We start from the raw sequence: 20,767 nt of genomic DNA on the forward strand, positions 1-20,767 counted from the left end.
GATAAAAAATAAACTATTAAAAATACTGTTTTGTCTGGAACACCAACCATCTTTGCATCAATGATTAAGCCCGGTCTGGCTGAATCATTGATGTTTTGAAGAATTAAAAAAAATTGTTTTGAGACTTCACACTTGTTATTTTGAACCTGGAGAATAATATAATGATATGGACAACATTGAACAAGTGTACTACCAGAAGAAAAGAAAGATAAAAATCTCTGTAGTATAATTGTTGGACTATTGCGGCACTCCCTTTTGTGTTTTTCCCCTGTTTATTTGTATTTATGGCATAGAGTAGTCTGATCATTGAAGGGTGAGTGCCTACTACTACCATTTAACAAGAGAAGCATCTGTGCGGCCGCTAATAGCCAGAACTACTCTTGCTTTGGGATTATATTGTAACAGAACTGTTAGGAGACATAAATTACAGGCACACGTGCAGCAAGTATACTGGGAAGAAAGTTTTTTTTAAACCTTAATTTTCCATGAATTAAACACTGCAGCGGTTTAGATATCAGTCACAGAATGCAGGAACTAGACAAGGTGGGCAGCACCCCAGGTCATGATAAGCAAACACATTCCAATCACACAAACATGCCATTCGATGAAAGAATTCTATGTCAGGACTGAAGGCGAGGATTATGCCTTATTTCTTCACTTTATTTTAACAGCAGCCATGTAATATCAAACAAAAAACTACTTTTCCCATGGTACATCGGGAAAAACTGTAGTTCAAACAACCAATGAGAACACCATTGTCCACTAACCAACATATAGATAGTCCCATATAGTCCTTTCTCCTTGTCCTCTTTCTTCGCTGCTGCCCAGCCAAGATAAGTACTCTGTGGCTTTCTCTATTCAGTTTGACTGATAAGATCTGCTTTTATAACGTTTGTGGTTCGAGCTGTCACTGCTTAATTTTAGGCGCGTCTCGACTTTCGAATCTGCGTTTATTATTGTGTAACTTTGACTTTTGTGGTAAATTTGTTTTAGTCAGTTTGATTAGTTGCAGGTACGCGACACAGTCTTTACCATGTTGTTCTTTATTGCCAGTTATCTTTTTTGCGTTCAACCGCCGTGTTGTTCTTTATTGGCCGTTATCTTTGTTGCGTTTAACCGCAATGGGCAGTTCAGGACGCAAGAGCAGTTTTTCGCTCTCACGCATCCCGTTCCTGGAGCGCAGTTGGCCTCCCGCCCCCAGAGGGCGCGAGAGGCGCAGCGGGAGCGGTGCACACTTTGAATTCCTCTCGGAGGAATTTCATTGTTCGCGCGCTTCCCGCTGCTTGTCTGCCGGTTGAGGGAAACGCCCGTGAAGGGTCTGTAGATCGCGTCTCTGTGCTGCCAGCCAATCTTATTCCTACGCTCTGATTTGGTTTTGTTTTGGGCAGAGTCTGCAGTGAAGTTTCAGACGCCTCATTGAGGTCAGGTACTGGCCACTGTTGGCACCTTGTCTGGGACACTTTACCCTCCGGCGTCATTTTCACTAACAACTGCTGGTTAATCTGTGTCTGCTCCAGGCTGTGTCCCAGGGTTGGGACCCACCCGCCAACCCTCGGATCAAAAACGCAGGTGCTCCCTTGCAAAACCAGGTCGTTTTGTGATTGATAATTTTGATGCCTCCACAATATGTTTTAGGGTCTTCCCTGTCGGGGGTACTTGGCCCACCCACACAAGTTAGGTAGCATTTTTTTAAATCGGGAGACCTAGGGAATGCTGGGTGGTAGGAAATTTGTGTTGGCCCGGTAATACCACAACTTTCCCACATGTTTTTGTTTTAGGTAAATTTGAGGTTTGCAGGGGATTCTGGGTAGGAAAACGTTGGAAGATCCATGCAAGCCACACCGCCCTGGACTCCCCCGGGTGTCTAATTTTAAAAATATGTCTGGGTTTGGTAGGTTTCTCTAGCTGCCCGCTTAGCCCTGGACCAATAATGCAGGTGCCTAGTAAAATTAAGTCTTTTTTGTGATCGATAATTTTGAAGTCTCCACAGTACGTTTTGGGCCATTTCCTGTTGCGGGCAACAGAACTTCGTGAGAGCCACACAAATAACCCCATCCTGGATTGCCCACGGTGTCTAGTTTTCAAACATGTATAGGTTTGCTAGGTTTCCCTAGGTGCAAGCTGAGCTAGGGTTCAAAATCCACAGGTATGGACACTGCAAAAAAAGGGTCAGTTTTCAGTGAAAAAAATGTGATGTGTCCACGTTCTGTTTTGGGTCGTTTCCTGTTGCAGTTACAATTCTACCCACACAAGTGAGGTACCATTTTTATTGGGAGACTTTGGGGAATGCTGGGTGGGTAGAGGTTTGTGGCACCCTGGAGATTCAAGAACTTCCCATCACATGTGAGGAAAATGTGTTTTTTGACAAAGTTTGAGGTTTGCAAGGGATGGATTCTGGGTAACAGAACCTGTGTGAGCCACACAAGTTACCCATCCTAGATTCCTCTGGGTGTATAATGTTCAGAAATGTACAGGTTTGCTAGGTTTCCCTAGGTGCCGGCTGAGTTAGGGTCCACAGTCAGGAACATTTAAAACAAGCATTTGCAATGCAATAGGTCTCACCTTTACATGAGTTTATAAGGGAACAAGTTCTGAGACACTCTCCAAGTGTTGGTTCTTAAAGTTATTTTTTGGTGGCTCAGCTCAAATTAGGTTGGAGGGGAGACAGAAACCGTAAGGCGGAAGGATTAAGGGTAAAACTGAAAAAAGGAAAACAGAGTGAAAGGAAAAGAGCCTACACTAGCTGAAGAAGCAAATTTTTGACAATGATGGTTACCCCTAATTGGTGAATCTGAGTAACTGTTGTTCGGATGCGAGGCATGCGTTGCCGTGCTCCTTTTCCCTTTACCAGCTATTTGAATCCTTGGCAGCTGAGATGCGTCACCACCACTGCAAGCAGCAATAAAAATAATGGGGTGACCTGGTGTCCCTCAGAACCTGGGTTGATGTCTTGTGAAGTGCGCTTGAGATGCAGTGCAGGCAATTTACTTCATCTTACTGTGAAAATAAACGGGCCATTTTTAGAATCACAGCGTTAGCGTTTAGCGTGCTGAAATTGATCGGGGGCTGATTAAAAAGCCAGCTCTCGCCTTAGAGCGAAGGCACGCAACCATTATGTAGACACTTGACGAGTTTCTGCGGCCGCGAGTAAAAGGCAGTTACAGATTGTGTGCAGACGTGACGCTCAGCTGGAGGCCGCGACGTGCACGTTGAGGTACAGCAGCTCAAAGGAGCTGTCAAATGGGAAATTACTATCTCTTAATAATGTCTGATTGGCTAAGAAGATGTAACCCAAACGTTTATGTCGGTAGGATACATATGTATTGAGACTGATTTGAGAAAGAAACATAATGGCAGTATAATTAAAATACATATATGAATGTACCGCATGTTGTTACTGGAAATTCAATTACAAAGCAGGTGTAGTGTATAAATAAATAAAAACCCACAAAAATTGTAAACACTATTAAATCTTGTTACAGCCACGGGGAATATATGCATGAAATAATTCACACAAACCACACTGGCCATGTACAATGAAATAGTATACAAGTCAAAGTGATGTGAAGATGCAACATGAATATTATCATCACCATATACGTCTAGATTGACTCGAGGCCACAACAGAAGATGCCCAAAATATTTAAAGGCCCGTATGTAACAGTTACCTGTTGTGCTAGCATGATTCTAGTTGCACCACAGCAAGGCATTCCATAAACACTCATTGTAAAACGTTTATGCTGAAGGGTAAAACTGTGAATTGATAAGGCTTTGCAACGATGTTAAAGCTAAGGCACTTGTGGGGGGGCATGGCTTGGACCATGATCATGGCGGCAGCATAACTGTGAGGCTCCGTCATGATCCCGTATTAATCCTGTTATAATCGGGAGTGAGGCATCCCTGCTGACTTGTATTTGGGTGCTGGACGGGTGGGCTAGCCTCCGACACCGGCATGAGCTGAAGCCGGGGCTTGGCTTACCTGCAAAACCAAAGGAACGGAGCTGCTACGGGGCCGGGGTAGACCGGAGATATGGAAACTGAAGAGGCTGTAAAATTGCGGTCTGATTGGGAGCCCTGGGAACGCGGCAGCACAGCGACTGTCCCCTGTACTGGCGAAAGGGAGCGAGGGCGGTGCAGACGGCGGCTAAAACACGAAGAACACTGTGGCGAGGACCGCCGGCTTGCCAGCAGCGCTGCGCTAGGGAGCTGAGAGCACCGACTCGGGCCGGCTGACTGACAGCGGCCTGAAACGGAGACCCGCGGCAGCCAGCCGCTCAAGTAGGCTCGGACAAAGCAGGGATCAAAAGACACCATTAAAAGCCCCGAGTCTGAACACACATCACCCGGCAGGCAGACCCCTAGCACCGGCTCGTGAGGGGCCGAGGAGGCACGAGGACCATTTGATGTTACAACGACCCCAAAAATGTAATATTCTGTAATGATTAAAGAACGCGGGCATTAAATAAATGTTCAAACAGACAGCCAGCCCTCCGCGGGCAGAGGATTCACCCGTCGAGCAAGGAGGCGTTCGGGTGATTATTGTTAATAAATAACAAGAAGATCTTACCTCCCACACAGTAAAGAAAGTAGGAAACAAAGTGCTGCAAGCCGACAGAAAGCAGGTGGGAGAACGGGGGGAGGGCGCTTCCCGAGATGATCTGGAGCCGACGGGGGGAGGGAGGGAAAGTGAAAGTGCGCCATGCGCGTGTTCTGCTAGGACGCTATAATTAAAAGAGACGGCCGGGGCACTCGGCAGAATGCAATGCAACAAAAAAAAAAAAAGTGGAAGCGCGCCGTGCCTGCACACCATACCCGTGCACATCTCCTGTCTGGGAACGTGCACATCTCCTGTCCCCCTCGGAAGAAAAATCGACGACAATAGATTTCGCAAGCGAGCAGCGCATGCGCTGCGTTGCTAGGCGAGACCTAAAAAAGGCTTAGCACGGGGGCTAGCAACGAAGGGGTTAATTACTGCATACGTTGACTGTAAGACTCTGCTTTTCAAGGTTCACCCCCTTGTGACTCCACCTACTTTCCTTTGCCACACTATGATCCCCTATTTATTGGTCTCCGAAGTATTTTTTGTCCAATTCCAGCACTGGATGCTAAAAAACATTACTTGACTTCATTTCCCTTTTATAGTCCTGTGCTGTCTTTTCCCAAAGCACCACTTTCTGGTGTGTTTTAGTCCAATCTGTTTAATTGAAATGAACCAAACACTACAATTACAAGAAAACAATGTATTTAGTAATTGAAAGCTCAGGAAAAGGCTGGAAACAAGGCGACCCGGTGACGGCGTCACCAGGTAAAGCTCCACACATGACGTTTTTCACACTGCGCCTCCCTTGCAAATATCTGGGGCAAAGGAAGAAAACAAAGCCCTCTGTGGACAAGCATTTGCAGTGTAACAGGACTCACATTTACGGGAGTTTGAACTATTGGCATTGTAAATGACAATGCCTTTCATTTATGTGTTGTTTAGCTTGAACTCTTGCAAATGCAAGACCTACTGCATTGCAAATGCCAGCGCCTGTGCTATACAAGCATTTGCAATGCAATAGGTCTCGCATTTGCAAGACTTTAAGCTATTAGCATTGTAAATGATAATGCATTTTATTTATCTGTTTTGCTAATTAACACATAAATAAAAGGTATTGTCATTTACAATGGCAATAGCTCAAACTTGTAAATGCATGTCAAAGAAGCTGCCGCCATTGTACCGGGCTGCTCAGAAAGTGAAAGCAGGCATGGCGTGCTGAATGTTGCAGGGCAGCATGTCCTGCCTCCAGTAGGAGAAACTCATTAAAGAAAATAGTGCTTATAGCCTACCAGTAACAACACATGTAACAGGGGGTGTCGCCATGGAAGGTTACAAAATGAGACAAGGCGGTACTAAGGAGGGACTACTTTTGACCAACGAACAGCCACAGTTTACAGTGGAAAACCACACAATCCAATAAAAAATATGGGCAGAGTGGTCAGAGCTGCAAGTCCCTACCTGAGTACAGCATGCCTCACACAGCCGGGAATGCGTGCCCAGGCTTGACCTAAACAAGCATTTGCAACGCAATAGGTCTTGCATTTGCAAGAGTTTAAACTATTGGCATTGTTAATGACAATGTCTTTTATTTATCTGTTTTAATAATTGACACATAAATAAAAGGCATTGTCATTTACAATGCTAATAGCTCAAACTCTTGTAAATGAGGGGCCTTTTCAAAGGAGCGGCCGCCATAGTCCCAGGCTGCTTAGAAAGTGAAGGCTACTTAGAAAGTGAAAGCACGCATGTCGCCCTGAATGTTGCAGGAAAGCAGGTCATGCCTGCAGTAGGAGAAAATATTTAAAGAAAATAGTGCTTAAAGGCTAAAAAAGACGTACTGCGTAACAACCGAAGTAAAAGGGCCAGTCCTCATGGAAGGTTACAAATGAAGACAAGGCGGTACTAAGGAGGGCCTAACAAGCATAATAACAAAGCAGAGGCCAGCATTTACGAAGGACAATGGTACAAGCCAATGACAAATAGGGGCGGAGAGTGGGCAGGGCTTCTATTACATACTCGAATACAGCATGCCTCGCAGAGCAGCGCATGCGCTGCCCAGGCTCGACCTAAAAACTACTAGGCAAAATACAGCTTCACTCACCCTTGAGAGAATCCCCGAGAAAATAAAAAACAAGCATTTGCAATGCAATAGGTCTCGCATTTTCAAGAGTTTAAGCTATTTGCCTTGTAAATGACAATGCCTTTTATTTATGTTTTCAAAACCAATATGCAAATAAAAGGCATTGTAATTTACAATGCCAATGGCGCAAATGTGAGAACTATTGGATTGTAAATGCTTGTTTTCATTGGCTGGGGGCAGTCGAAGGGTGATGGGGCAAAGGGGGAAAGGAAAGAGTTACGTTTTAAAGGTAATTGAAGATGGTCTGTGTAAGGAATGCCCGAGGGTCAGACTAGTGGTATGGATGGAGACCAGGCAGTCTAGGGGATTATCTTGGTAGATACTGTTTATTATTATGAGTCACAGTATAAAGGAGTCAGTTTGTGTCTATGGAAATAACTGAAGGATCAAACAATAGTAGCCTCCGTACAAAACCACTTCAGCATCAGGGTTTGAACAAGATTAGTCCTTTCTGTCCTCTGGGTTGTCCTGGCCTTCCTGTCTCTCTTCCTGTTTCCGCTCTCTCCGGGGAACTCCAAAAACCGGGGAAGCCCAAAAGAAAGAAAGAAATGCTCGGGTTAGGTTATTATTCTCTTCTCTTCCACGTGGTTGTGCCACCGTCCCAGTACGTCGTGAGGGAAGGCAAAAACAAGAATCAGGGAGGGAACTGTAAGGCTGAGAGGGTTGTGAGTGGGTTTTCGGACTCTGATAGAGTGCGGCTGTGTTTTTACTCCTTCCGGACACCCCAGCTGCCCCACCAAAAAGACCCCCTAAGCGGCACTTGCCTGTGGCCACGACCCGTGAACCGGGCCGTGGCAGCTGGACTCGGGGCGTCCTCTCCCTCTCTTAGGCCGCCGGGCTTGTACGCGGTGTACTCCTTCTCTGCTGTTGTCGCGTCCTCCGTGGCTCCTTCGCCTGGTTCTCCGGCCGTCTCCGGTCTCGCTCTCCTCCGTGGCTCGTCGTCAGCGCCTCCCCCTCTCCTCTCGCACACGTTGGTTTCTTCTCCTCCTGTCGTTCATTGCTCCGCTGTCCTCTCTCCTCGGCTGGGCTCTCCCTCCGCGCTGCTCCTGCCGCTCTCCTTCCTGGTTCCACCTTTCTGGTTTTCTATTGGCTGATGCGTGCTGACGTCGCGCGTTCCGAGCGCAACTAGAACGCAGCCTGTTTCCGGCGTTGTTTCCCCGTCGTTGTCCGTGTCACCCAACTTCCGCCTGGCCGCGTCTTCCGCCTCCTTACTGTCTGTTTAAATAAAAAGGGCTGTAGGAATTCTCCCGGGTAAATTAAAAACAAATACTTACTCTGCATTTAAAATAACAAGCATTTGTAACACACAGAGAATGGAAGAGAGGACATGAGAGTAAAGCAAATGGGCAGCCTGAGAAGATTTATGGCCCGATGAGGGAGATAAGCTATGCGTGGTGTGGGGATGTTCTGAGCACTGGAAGGGATGGGCCCCAGAAGAGAGACTCCGGATGCGAGGCTCTGTATGTTTTAAGTGAATGTGCTGGTCCTGTGCTGGCTAGTGCTCAGGGAAACAAAAAAGAGGAAGAGGTTAAGGGTGGGTGCATGAGGGAAATGGAGATAACCCCTCCTAAACAAAGCTGATGCATTTGGAGCGACGATGTGGCATAACATGCAAAGCTGGGAACTAGGGAACGTCATTCAAGTATCCGCCTTAGCTCTCTGTGCCTCCCAGAAATCAAATCCAGACATGTTGAGTATTAAAAGTTTAGTAAAGCAAAAGCCTGCTTTTATTTTTGCCTTTGTATGTTTCAAAGGGGACGGCAGGCAGATGATGCAGTGGCACGAGAAAACTTGTGACAAACTGAAAAAACAATCCACATCGTGATTTAATCCGAGCGAGCAGCGCTTAATTTGTTAACATAAATAAATACATTATTAAAAGCGTGCTGCGATATTGTGGATCAAATAGAAAAACAATTCACATGCATCGTGATGTAATCTAAGCAGCGCTTGGCTTGCTAACATAAATAAGCACATTACTCTAAGAGCGCAGCGTGCTGCGATGTCGTGGGTCAAATAGGGGAAGCTCATTAAAGAAAATAGTGCTCACCGACTTATAAAGCAGACCATGTAAGGACACAAGTAAAAAGGCCAGCCCTTATGGGAGGTTACAAATGCAGACAAGGTGGTACCAAGGAGGGATTAACAAGCCTAATAATGAATGGAAGCCAGCGTTTAAGAAGGACAATGACACAAGCCAATTAAAAATATGGGCGGAGCTTCAAAGCCATACTCCACTACTGCCTGCCTCGCAGCAGCGCATGCGCTGCCCAGGCTCGACCTAAAAAGGGCTGCAGAGTGAGACCCTGCACCTCGTTAGAACCGAAAATGCTGGAATTGCAACATGATAGAACCCAGCCCAAATTGGGAATCTGACAAAACGTTTTCCATATATAATCGTGTGTGTATATTGATTCTGGCAAGACTGGGCATATTTGTCAATAAAGAGGGGGGGCGTCACACTCAGTCTCGAGCTGGGTTTGAATCACCCAGCCAAAGATTTGGGGGCGGGTTATAGTGTCACTCTCTAAATCTGTTTAAGGCGTAGGAACCCACCCACATATCTCTGCAATTAGTTCACTCATTCCATAACATCCCTCAACCGTTCAGTGATGTACACAAACGAGAGAGCGTTGCTGATCGCCAACACGCCCCCCTGCCCGAACTCCGAGAGCCCTGAAGCTCCCCCGAGAGGACCCGTACCATCCATCTTGACCCTTCTATCCACCGGCGCCTGTCTCCTCTCCCCTGTAGATTCACCCCACCTCCCCCAGATACCCGCTTCTTTGCTCACCTCTCCAGCCCGCAGCGCCAGCTGCACGGCGGTGTCCATGCACTCCTTCCAGGGGTCCTCGGCATCGCCAGGCCCAGCCGCCTCCTGCTGTGGTCTCATTTCTCCTCTCCGGTGGAGACCGGAATTGGGGCGAATCTCCTTTCCCAAGATACTGGGCGCCTCCCCCGGTTGGTGGGGGCACCAGTTGACGCCCAGATACGGTCTCCTCTGAGGGGGTGGCGGGCTTGTCTCTCCTCGATGCAGCAGCCACCAGAGGAAAACAGCCTCTCGCAGCTCCTGCGGATTATCTGCTTTCACGAGGCCTGTGTGGGGATCAGCTATTGTGAGAGGGTCTCGGTCTCACTGTCTCTCTCGCATTACCTCCGTCTTCCTTGCTGCCCCTCATTTCCCGTTTCTCTCACGGCCACTCACAGCCTGTTTCCCTTATTCACAATGTGTGGCTCCATCTAGACCTTTCACTCCCCCTCTACCGCCCTCGCCGTGTTAGTATCGCTCACTTCCCCTCTGTGACCCTCTGCCTCGCTACCAGGATCCGCCCACCCTTCACTGCTTCTGTCTACCGCTAACTTTTTTCATTTGTTGTAATTTTACATGTGTGCCTTTCTCGTTTGTATTTAAAGAATCATTATAAATCCTAGCGTAAATAGGGGAACAAAGCACTAATTTACCAACCATCATCATCATCATTTGTCTTTATTTCGGTCACTCGGACCATAAAAGAGTACAAAAAATACAATAAAATCATGACAGTATAAAATAGCATTATTTTCAGTTACGAATTTAACACAACACAATTGTACTGAAATCATCAAGTTAATTCGTTCGACTGGAATAGTTTAAGACAATGCATGCGAGTAAACCACATTGATGTTAAAAATTTGGCAACTGCAAATACAATTGGAGCCGACAGATCTGTTTTCAGTATTCTGAAAGCTGGGAAATGCTGTCTAAAGCCCAGGTTTCTAAGGAGAGGGCGGAGCCAATAAATCCTTGCTCTATGGTACGCTGGACAGAAAAATATAACATGCAAATCTGTCTCACGTGTGTGGTTGCAAACAGGGCAAAGAGCTGTGTGATCCGAGTGTGCCCAAAGAGCCGTATACGCCCTGAGGGGGAGGGTACTGTAGCGCCATTGCATGTAGAGCTTCCTTGTAAGTGGCGGGCCCATATCATTAAAGATCTGCTCTAGGTGGTACGAGTCTTTGAAGGCCAAAAAGTGGGTGATTTGGGACCCCTCCCGCACACTCATGATGGCAACTCGTAAATTATGCTCATAATATGCCTTCGCGATAAGTTTGCGTGAGACCCTGGGGCATGCCGACTCTGGGTCACGCCACAGGTCTGGTCTGCCCAATAACTCGCAGATATGCTTTATGTAACTTAGCCATGGAATTTGCGTGTTTTTGTAGAGGCGCAAAATCTCTGACAGCTCCGCTCTGTAATTGGAAAGTTCTGGCGAGGACCATATTTTGCACCAAAATGTAAGGGGTTTGAGGCCCAGCTCCTCTGAGATTGGTTTTAGCGCCAGATCTAATCTAAGTGGCAAAAGAGGTGTGCTTACCGGCAGGGCTGCCAACTGTCTCAGAAAATGATTCTCCGTTACCTGGAGCTTCTGCGTTGATGTATGGCCCCATATTTCTGCTCCATAAGTGACGGCCCCTCTGGCCTGAACTGTGTAAATTTGTATGCGTGGACCAAAGGGCCTGTAAGTCAGTCCTTTGGTCATCCTAGCAATTCCACCCACCATCTGGGACAATTTCATGTTTGCCTTTATTTTATGGGAATCCCAAGTCATTGATTGGTTGATAACTATTCCCAAATATTCAAAGGTGTAGACCCTCTCTAATCTGCAGGCCCCTATAGAGGGGCTCGCGCGTTGTGGGGGGCGGATTGAAGACCATATACTTGGTTTTGGCAGCATTGATCTCCAAACCGCGGTCCGCACAAAAACTCGCGAACCCGTCCAGCACCCGTTGTAAGCCCATAGGAGATTTGGAGAGCAGCAGGGTATCATCCGCAAACATAATTGCAGGGACCCTGCTGCCATCCAGCTTGGGGGCGTCGATGTTACTCAGGGCGCTAAGATGTTTTATAACCCCGTTGACAAAGAGGCAGAAAAGGGTCGGAGCAAGGACACAGCCCTGTCTGACCCCCCTGTCAACGGGGAAAGCGTCCGAGAGACTACCTCCTCTGCCGTATCTTACCTTGGCGAAATTTCCCTGGTGCAATCTTCTCAGAATTGAGAGTATGTCTGCGGGAACCTCGAGTCCCGTTAACACCGCCCATAATTTATCCCTAGGCACCAAATCGAAGGCGGCACGCAGGACCACAAAAAACGTATAAAGGGTGCCGCCCTCGATCAGCACCGTCTTCCAGTATAGAAGATTCAAACGGAAGATTTGGTCGGTGGTAGAAATGCCTCTTCGGAACCCCGCTTGGTATGGACTCATGATCGCGGTATCCTCAATCCAATCCTGGAGACGATTTAGTATGAGTCTGCCAAAGATCTTCTGTGGCACATCTATAAGGCTAATAGGTCTGTAGTTGGCGGGGAGCAGAGGCGAACCCTTTTTAAAAATTGGGACGATCTCTGCACCCAGCCAAGTACCCGGCATAGCCATGCCTCCCAGGATGGCATTGAAGAGAATCGCGAGATAAGGCGACCAGACGTCCGGTTCCTGCTTAAATAAATCGCCCGGCAACCCATCCAACCCTGGTGCCTTTCCTGATGCCAAGCCAATGACAGCTGCGCGCACCTCCTTGGTTGTGAACAGCTCGCCTATCCCAACAGGGCAGTGGGGTTGGCTCGGATTTACCCTGTCATCCTCAGGCAATTTATAAAGGGACTGAAAATGGTCCTGCCATGCCTTAGCTGAAATATTAGGTTTTATGGCGGATATCAATTCCTCCGAGCCTGTATTGACACAGCGCCAAAACTTGCGCGAGTCCGCACAGGCCAGGGAATTGGTAAGTTTGATCCATTTATCATGTTCCCACTCGCATTTTGCATTAGAGATCAAAAGCTTATGGGCTAGTCGCCTTGCTCTGATTTCCGCACTGCCCTTTCCTTCTTTAATTGAAATAATGAGATCGGTTTTTGCCTTACGGCAAGCCCCGTTGTACCAAAGGGGGCCAGCTGATTTTCCAATAGGCCTAGTTAATTTTTTAGTTAGGGATTCAGAGAGTGATTTAGCAAGGGCAGCATGTAACTGGCCCAATTGCAGATGTACGTCCTCGGTGGTGCCTTTCATCATAAGCGCCTCAACCTTTTCTAGTAGGGGGACTGCCTGCGCATATAGCTTAGATATCTTCACTGGGTGGGAAGCTATTAGCTCCCACTTCACTCTGTGCCTGTTATTCTCGAGGACCAGACTCTCCACGGTTGCCTCTCTATACTTCCCCTTGGACGTGGGCCCAGGATGATTGTATATTAATTCTAAGGCATTGTGGTCGCTGTCTTCCCTGATAGTGACCCAGAAATCTCTGATATGCGACCAAGAGGACAGGGGAACCAGGACATAATCGAGCCGTGACTCGCTGCCGACTCTGTTAAATGTGCATCTTGCCGGAGTATCGGATTTAAACCTTCCATTGCAGGCCCGGAGGCCGTATTTTAAGGTTAGGGAGGTAATTTGTAGGGCCAGGGGGGACCATGTTCTTGGGGCCGGGCCTGCGAGGGCGGTATATGCCACAGAAGGTCCTCCTCCAGAGCCAGGCCTTCCATAGTGCCTAAGAGGGGCTCATAGTGACAATTAAAATCTCCTCCTATAAGATAGGGGGTGCCCTCCCTAATATCATTCAAGGCAAGGGCAAGCTCCGTAAAAGTAGGCGACTCCTGTTTGATATTGGTTGGCCTAGAATAGATATTTATCAGCAGGAGGCTTTGGGCATTTGGCCATTCTAGCAATACAGCGAGAATATCTGCCGTATTCGTTGGAAGGACAGCAGCCCTACAACCCAGGTCAGTGGCCACCCATATAGCAAGGCCGCCCGAAGGGCGCCCTCTACCTCCCCATATTGCGCATGTTGAGAATGTTGCAAAGCCACTGTGGGTGATGTCTTCTCTTGCCCATGTCTCTTGAAAGAGACAAATATCTTTTTGCTCCATAAAGGAACTCCAGGCCGGGTTGATCAGTTTATTAGCTAAGCCCGCCACGTTCCAGGATACAATCCTGAGGGGGGATGAGTTATTTGACGCGGGGGGTGGGTCCGGGTGTGCGGCCTCGTCCGAATCCATCCCCCGGAGAAGACTTGACCCAGAATTATTTCCGTGGATAGTCCACTCGGGTGGCATACCAGGTGTAGAGCAAATGATCCCAGAGCCTCCCTCACCGTTAGCTTGGGTGTGCGCAGAATACTCCTCCTTAGGAAGTACTGATTGATTGTTGGGTGTTTTGTTCTTATTGTGGGTCATGACATCACCACCCTCCAGGACAGACGGTCAATCCACCATGTCTAAAATACTGAATCTATTATAAATTGGAAAATGATCAGATCTTGAACAACCTGTAGTCATGTAGTCCCTGCTAACCCCACGTCCCTTCTACCTCTTCTCCTATTTACCAACCAGTCTCTAGGATTTTTACTTTATAATTTTTAGACGTTTTTGTCAATCAATGATCAAATTGTGCATTACGTCCCAAAATTAAAATCGCAACATTCCTTTCGTAAGGTTCATGTTTAGTTAAGGCAGTAAGGGGTAATTAATTCAATTGACAATGAAACCAGCATTTGTCTGTTAACAATATTTCAAACGTAGTTTCCCTTCTCCAACTCTACCAAGTTTAAGACACGTTGGTGTCTATTTACTAAGATTTAATACCGTGTTTGCGCCACAAAACTGACGCAAAACCTTTTTTTGCTAATTCACTTTTCAGCCCTAAACTTGTTTAGCACTGGAAAATGCTCAAAAGCAGCGCAAAGCAACACATAGCACTGCTTTGCATTACTTAGCACCCTGTGGGGTACCATGGGTGGTGCATGGGCGTTCCTATGCACCCACCCAAGGTTTCTGACCCTTAACCTTATTTACTTAAAAAAGTAGACATGGTTTAGCAATGAGAAAATAGTACCCTTTACAAATAGACTCCATGAAGGGTAAATACTTTAATTTCTCCTTTCTATTCTGACTGTTTATGTGTTCTGCACTGCCCACATGCAAAGCGTGAAAAGGTTTCTAGCTATCTAAGCATGGTATTTTGTACTGGAAGGGTTCCCTTCCAGTAAAAAACATATGCTAGACTCAAGAAGCACTATAGTGCAAAGGCGTGTCCGTGGCTCAGGGCTGCATATTTCTACGCCGGTGCTAGGGAGAGGGTAGGAGAGTTCGAAGGGTCTTATTTACAAGCCCCTTGTGCCACAAGTGCGTCATGTTTAACATGGGAAAAAGTGACGTACGGGCGGCGCAAGTGGCTTGTAAATAAGTGCCTATATTTCTGTAAATATGGCGCTCTCCTGCTCTCTCATTCTCACGCAGTGCAGCATTTGCGGCTGCTGCACTGAGCTGCATGAGAAACTAGTAAATCTGCGACATTGTGTCTTTTTAAGAATCATTAACATTAGCTAGCACCCTAAGATATAATAGGATATAGTCGCTGAACAATAAAACCAGCATTAAAAAGCTAGTGGCTTATCAACGGGTTCGTGCAAGCCCCCGTTATTGTATAATCTCATTGTCATACCACCCTTGAAACAGGGAGGGGGTGGGTGAGAGACCTCTCTGAACTACCTACTACACAGTTGTCATATTGATGAGACGGAGTACTTGCGTGGGTGGGGGGAGGGGTGTGTGGTTGAGTTTCACTGTTGGGTGGGGGGCACGTTGTTTGTGCATTTGGAGTAACATAGACAGATATATTGACACAGATGCCGAGAGAACCAGGCAATGGGACCAGACACCAGGGCCGGTCCTAGAACTTCTAAGGCCCCGGGCGAAAGTCAAGATGTGAGGCCCCTCTAATTTGCATGTAACATCACAAGAAGTGACATCACAGAAAGTGACATTGCAGGCTTATTTGGCATCACTGAAGAGACTTAATGTGGATATCAGTAACATGGACAAAAAGATACATATACAAATGAAATAAGTCCATATATTTTAAAACTGTATTAAATGAATTACATTTGTCACATTGGACGGAAAAGCTAGGTGCAGGTCTCACTAAGATGGATATTTTTTACTCCATGTTAACTGATTGTTTCCAGATGAGTGGACGATAAAAATTCCAGTTCTCCTCTCATTTTTTTTTTTTTTGAAACAATTTTTATTGTTTTCAAAACAACAACTCAATACATGCCCCTCTACCTCCACCGTCGAAAGGAGAACCGTACATTTATCATTGCTACCAAACATCCAGGAGCTTAATCATCCTTCCCATGTGGACCCTCCCGCCCTCCCTCTCCCACCCCATGTCAGTGTGCCCCCCTCTGTCGTCCCCTCTCCTTACGTACCCTTCCCCGACTATGAGTCATGTACGGGTGCTCAACCACCCCTAGGAAACCCAGGCTTTCCCACACATCCCGCTACTTCTAAATTGTCCAGTGCTCACCAGTATTCCTCCCCTACTCCCCACCCACCGTGTCCTCCTGCCTGTCAGACGTGCTCCCTGCTTCCCCTGTGTCAGACATCAGCCCCTGAAATTCCACCACCAGCACCTCCCACGCTCGAGCCGTCGCCAGAGCTCTCTCGTCGTCCCTCCGGAGGGCCAATTCCAGTTCTCCTCTCATAAAGGGGAGTGATCCTGTTGAGGTAATGAGGGGAGGAATCATTCAAAATATAAAATTACACAAGAGAAAACCTCCCACACCATGAAAATAATCGCAAATTTCAAAAGGCTAATTTATTTTTGTGTGCCATTATTGTGGCACCTTAGGATGACATTAATACATATGTTTTAACGTAAATCCTCTCACCAGTATCCCACACGCACATGCTAAGAGTCCTAGGAAAATCTTTTTTGTGTGGGGGCTCTTTAGTGGCCAGAATTATGTTAAGTGCAAAAACACAACACATATAATACAAAATAACAAGACAGGATTGCAAACAAATAAAGATTGTACATAAATAAAAAAAGACTTACAACTGAGACCACATCTAAATCATACATGATTTGAAGGTATGCTGCAGATTCAAGGGGGTTTCAAATCAACATTTTTGATTTGCTGTTAGAACTGTCAGAAGTGAAAGTGGCCGGCTTTAGTGCTGGTGGAGCCCTGTGAAACAATGTTTGTTGGTGCCCCCCAATGACTCCCTCTGCCATGGATTCCCTCACTACCACCATTTAACAGTGCCCCTCAAGTCTCCATAACCACATTCTCGCTCAGATGCATTTGATTTGATTTACAGTGCCACTGATGCCAGTGTAGGGTGTTGGAGAACTTTATATCACCCACATTCAACAGAGACAATCAATCATAAGTGTGTAAATCACTGTATAGGAAATGTTACATAAGACAAAGGACTACAAGGTGTAGGAGTCACTTGACAATCATACTAGTAGGCATTATAGTTTAACCCCTTCAGTGCCCATGACGAGATAGTCTCGTCATGGAGCGCGGTTGCGCTGTGCCCATGACGAGACTATCTCGTCATGAACCCCGCCCGCTAATGAAACGCCCGGCACAGGGCGTGGAAAGGGCGGGGCACTGAAGAGGTTAATAGTGATTGGTCTGGAGAAACATAAACTTTGAATTTAGAACATAATACCATGGTTGGGGGTTCTCTTTAATAACCAGTATTGATTTCTATCCTAATGAACCCTTTTTGCAACATTAGGATAATTAAAGCCTGGGGAAAAAACAATCACACTCTAATTTATACCTTGCCGTTTGCATGCAGCTCTTAGATGCCTGTTCTATGGTAGGATTTTGGCTTATAAACTGCAAGTAACAAAAGGATCTCTCTGTCAAAAGCAGTAACCCACCGATCTATTTATATTATGTGCACTGTGTGATCTGCTTGGTACATGTTCTTTGCAGCAAGCACATTAACCCTCTGCGCTACCTTTCCACGAGTCAAAACTTCCACTTGCCAAAACTCCATATCTCTAGGAAGAACATTAATCACTGGAGTTATCATGACATTTTTATTGTTGCCAAAAATTGCTGGAGGCCAGGAAGGAGGCAGCAAGTGCTTTTAAAAACATAATATACTTGCAAACATGAGGCCCCCACCCAAAGTCAGAGCCTGGTGCGGTGACACCGTTCACACCCCCCTAGAGCCTCCCTGCTCTAGGGACCTCATTGACAGAGTCACTGTTGCTCTAGGGCAGTGTTCTTCAATCTGTGGGGGGCGCCCCCCCCAGGGGGGCGCCAAACCATCTCAGGGGGGGCGCGCACTCCACACTAAATCTTCCCTTTGTTGGTCTTTTACTCTCCCGCGTCGCAAGTCTTCACCCATTTCAAATGGGAATTTTTTCATTGTAGAGCTCCGGTAACAGAGGGTTGGAGGGGGGAGGGGGGAGGGAGGGGAAATAGATAAGGCACGACTTGCCCATGCTTTTGTCATGTAAAGAGCTGAGTTAACTGTCCCAGGAGGGGGTTAATTCTTAGAGCTGAAATGCTTCAGCCAGTGGGAGGCAGGGAGTCTCCTGCTAAAAACGAAAGCAAACAAACACAGTCCTGCTCCTTCACATTCCATTTCATAGCAGAGGAGACTCCTTGCCTCCCACTGCAGCTGAAATGACTGTCTGTCCTTTGCTTTCAGTTTAGCAGAGGAGACATCCTGCCTTGCACTGCAGCTGAAGCATTTCAACTCTACAAGTTTAACCCCGTCCTGGGAGGCTTAGCTCTTAGCAAAAGGAGACAAAGTTTCTTTTAAATTTACACAGGCAGGCGCGCAATGCCCACAGGGCTTCAAGTTGCCAAAAGAAAAATGCCAGCCAGTCATGTGTAGTTTAAACAGCCTGCAGATTGATTGTCTTGACACTAAATATGTTTATAAAGAAGTATGTATACATTAGTAATGTGAATTTCCTGTCTTTGTTCCATTTTATTATCAGTCATGGATCATTCAGGCAGCCCTAGAACACAATTAAAAGTGCTTCTATTTATATTTTCTGTTCAAGGTATGCACATACAAGTGCTGACAATACAGCTTTAGGTGAATGTTATTTTTTATTTTTGTACTGCCTGGGACATCGAAATAGTGAGCTGGCAACCCTAATCATAAAACTGGAAGTTTGTTGTAAGATCAGCACATTTATTTCCTCCACCCTGATCCCTGGTTAATGCCATATTAGCAATAGTTTAACTTATATCTTAAACCCTAGGCCACCGTCAATAACATTCTCGCCCTTCACTTTCACGCTCACCCTGCACTCACACTGATCCCGATGCACTCCCACCATTCACCCGCTCACCCTGCACTCGTAGTGATCACTCTGCACTCACAATGCACTTGCGCTCTTCAGCCTGTACCTCACCTTGCAGTCACACGAGCACACTATTCAGTTCAGTTCAGTAATACTTTATTTCGGCAAATTAGCCATAAAAGCCTACACGACAATAAATAACACATTTTGCATGCATGACCATAATATACAATTACATACAATTGACAAAAGGGGTTTTATCTCCATGATTAAGCAATACCGGAAATTTTTAAAAATAAATAAGAATATTATATTAATTAAAAGCCAGAATTTAAAAATAAATAACACTGAATAAAACTGGGGAAGACTAAGTATCTTAAGATATATGGCAAAGGAAATGAGTAGGTTCCCCATTCTTGCATTACAATTTATAACCAGACCATTTCCTAATAAGATACACATTAAATAGGAATCTACTTATACCAAAGACCACTAATTGTGAGGTGTTAGATTTCAGTATACGTTCTGCTACTTTATAGGATCTGACCCCCACTTGTTTAGAAAGAGGTTTGATCCAACGAAGCCTCGGTTTCTTATATGCCGGGCAAAAGAAGAGTAGATGGACATCGTCTTCCCTTGCCCCCAAGGAACAGAAGGTGCACAGACCCGAACCTTTTTCCCCACCCCAACTGCATGTATAAGCACTGATCGCTAGGACCCCATACCTAAATTGCAAGTATAATGATTTTGCTAGAGGGGGGCCAATCTCATCCATAAATTCTTCAAAATTGGGTGTATCTTTTATATTTAGGAAATTCTGAGTCAATATGCCAGTTGTAGATCCAAGCATTAGTTCACCGTTGACATAGGACCAGAAAGTATCCTTTAGAATTTTTTTGGAGGACATAGTCATGTTCTGGGGTGCCTCCCAAAAGTGAGAAAGCCCTAGTCTCTTAAACCACTTGCATATATACTTTAGCCATGGGGTTTTCAACTGCTCATCAATCTGGATTAGTTCAGTCAGGCCACACTTATAATCGCTCAACTCAGGGGTAGACCAGACCCTAACCCAATACAACAGTGGTCTCAATGATGCTAGGTACTCTGTTCTTTTGAGATTTATATAAAAAAATACGGGGACAAGGGGGGTTCTGGACGGTATTTTAATCAGTCTGCGTACAAAATTGTTTTCTACCTTCCCAAATTTATTAGTACTGCAGCAACCCCATACCTCAGCACCATAAAGAGCAGCTGATTGGGCCTTCGCTTTGAATACCTCAAGTGCTGGAGAAATAGCTTTAGAATGGCTGGCGCCATGCACTTTTAAAATAGGCAGTGAGTTTTGTTTAAGGGATAATGTACTTTTATCCAACTGTCCTTTCCAAGTCAAATTATTATCCAACGTCAGACCCAAATAATTAAAACTTCCTACCTGTTCCAATTTGCGATTCTCTAGGAACAGATTATTCCTTGTGGTTTTTTTGGGATTTATGGCAATATATTTGGTTTTAGATGGATTTATTTCTAACCCCTTCTTCGCACAGTAATTTTGGAAGGAGTTAACCAAATTTTGTAAACCTCTCGGAGTCTGAGAAATGAGAATAGTATCATCGGCAAATAATAAGGAAGTGACTGCTTCTCCGTCTAGTTTCGGAGAGTCATGAGCACAATTCTTTAGGAACCTTGGGATATCATTTACATACAGCGAGAAAAGTGTAGGGGCTAGCACGCAACCTTGGCGCACGCCTCGATCTACGGGAATGGCTCTTGATATTTCGCCAGCCTTCCCCCATCTAATTTTGGCATAATTCCCTGTATGTAACTTAATAAGTTCATTGAGTAGCTCACCTGGGACCGCCATCTTCCTTAGTGTGGACCACAACAAGTTGCGCGGAACAAGGTCGAAGGCGGCCCTTAAGTCCATAAATGCCACATAAAGGCTGCCCTTCTTAATATTTATATATTTCCAACAGATGCACATA

General features: G+C 45.9%; 1 protein-coding gene across 2 annotated transcripts in view; it reads right to left on the reverse strand.

Moving 5' to 3' along the window:
- The window catches only part of IMPA2 (inositol monophosphatase 2), a 278,123-nt gene that overhangs the window by 164,371 nt on the left and 92,985 nt on the right, over positions 1-20,767 (reverse strand). Inside the window, exon 1 of one of the 2 annotated variants that reach the window (XM_085618987.1) lies at positions 9,475-9,982. The exons of the other annotated variant lie outside the window; for it this stretch is intronic. Within the exon in view, the coding sequence (XP_085475113.1) occupies positions 9,475-9,573 (99 nt within the window). The 5' untranslated portion in view covers positions 9,574-9,982. Of the gene's footprint in view, positions 1-9,474; positions 9,983-20,767 lie in introns of those variants that run through there. 2 annotated transcript variants of the gene reach the window in all.

Source organism: Triturus cristatus, chromosome 7 (genome assembly GCF_964204655.1).
Source record: "Triturus cristatus chromosome 7, aTriCri1.1, whole genome shotgun sequence".
NCBI classification, from domain to species: Eukaryota; Metazoa; Chordata; class Amphibia; order Caudata; family Salamandridae; genus Triturus; species Triturus cristatus.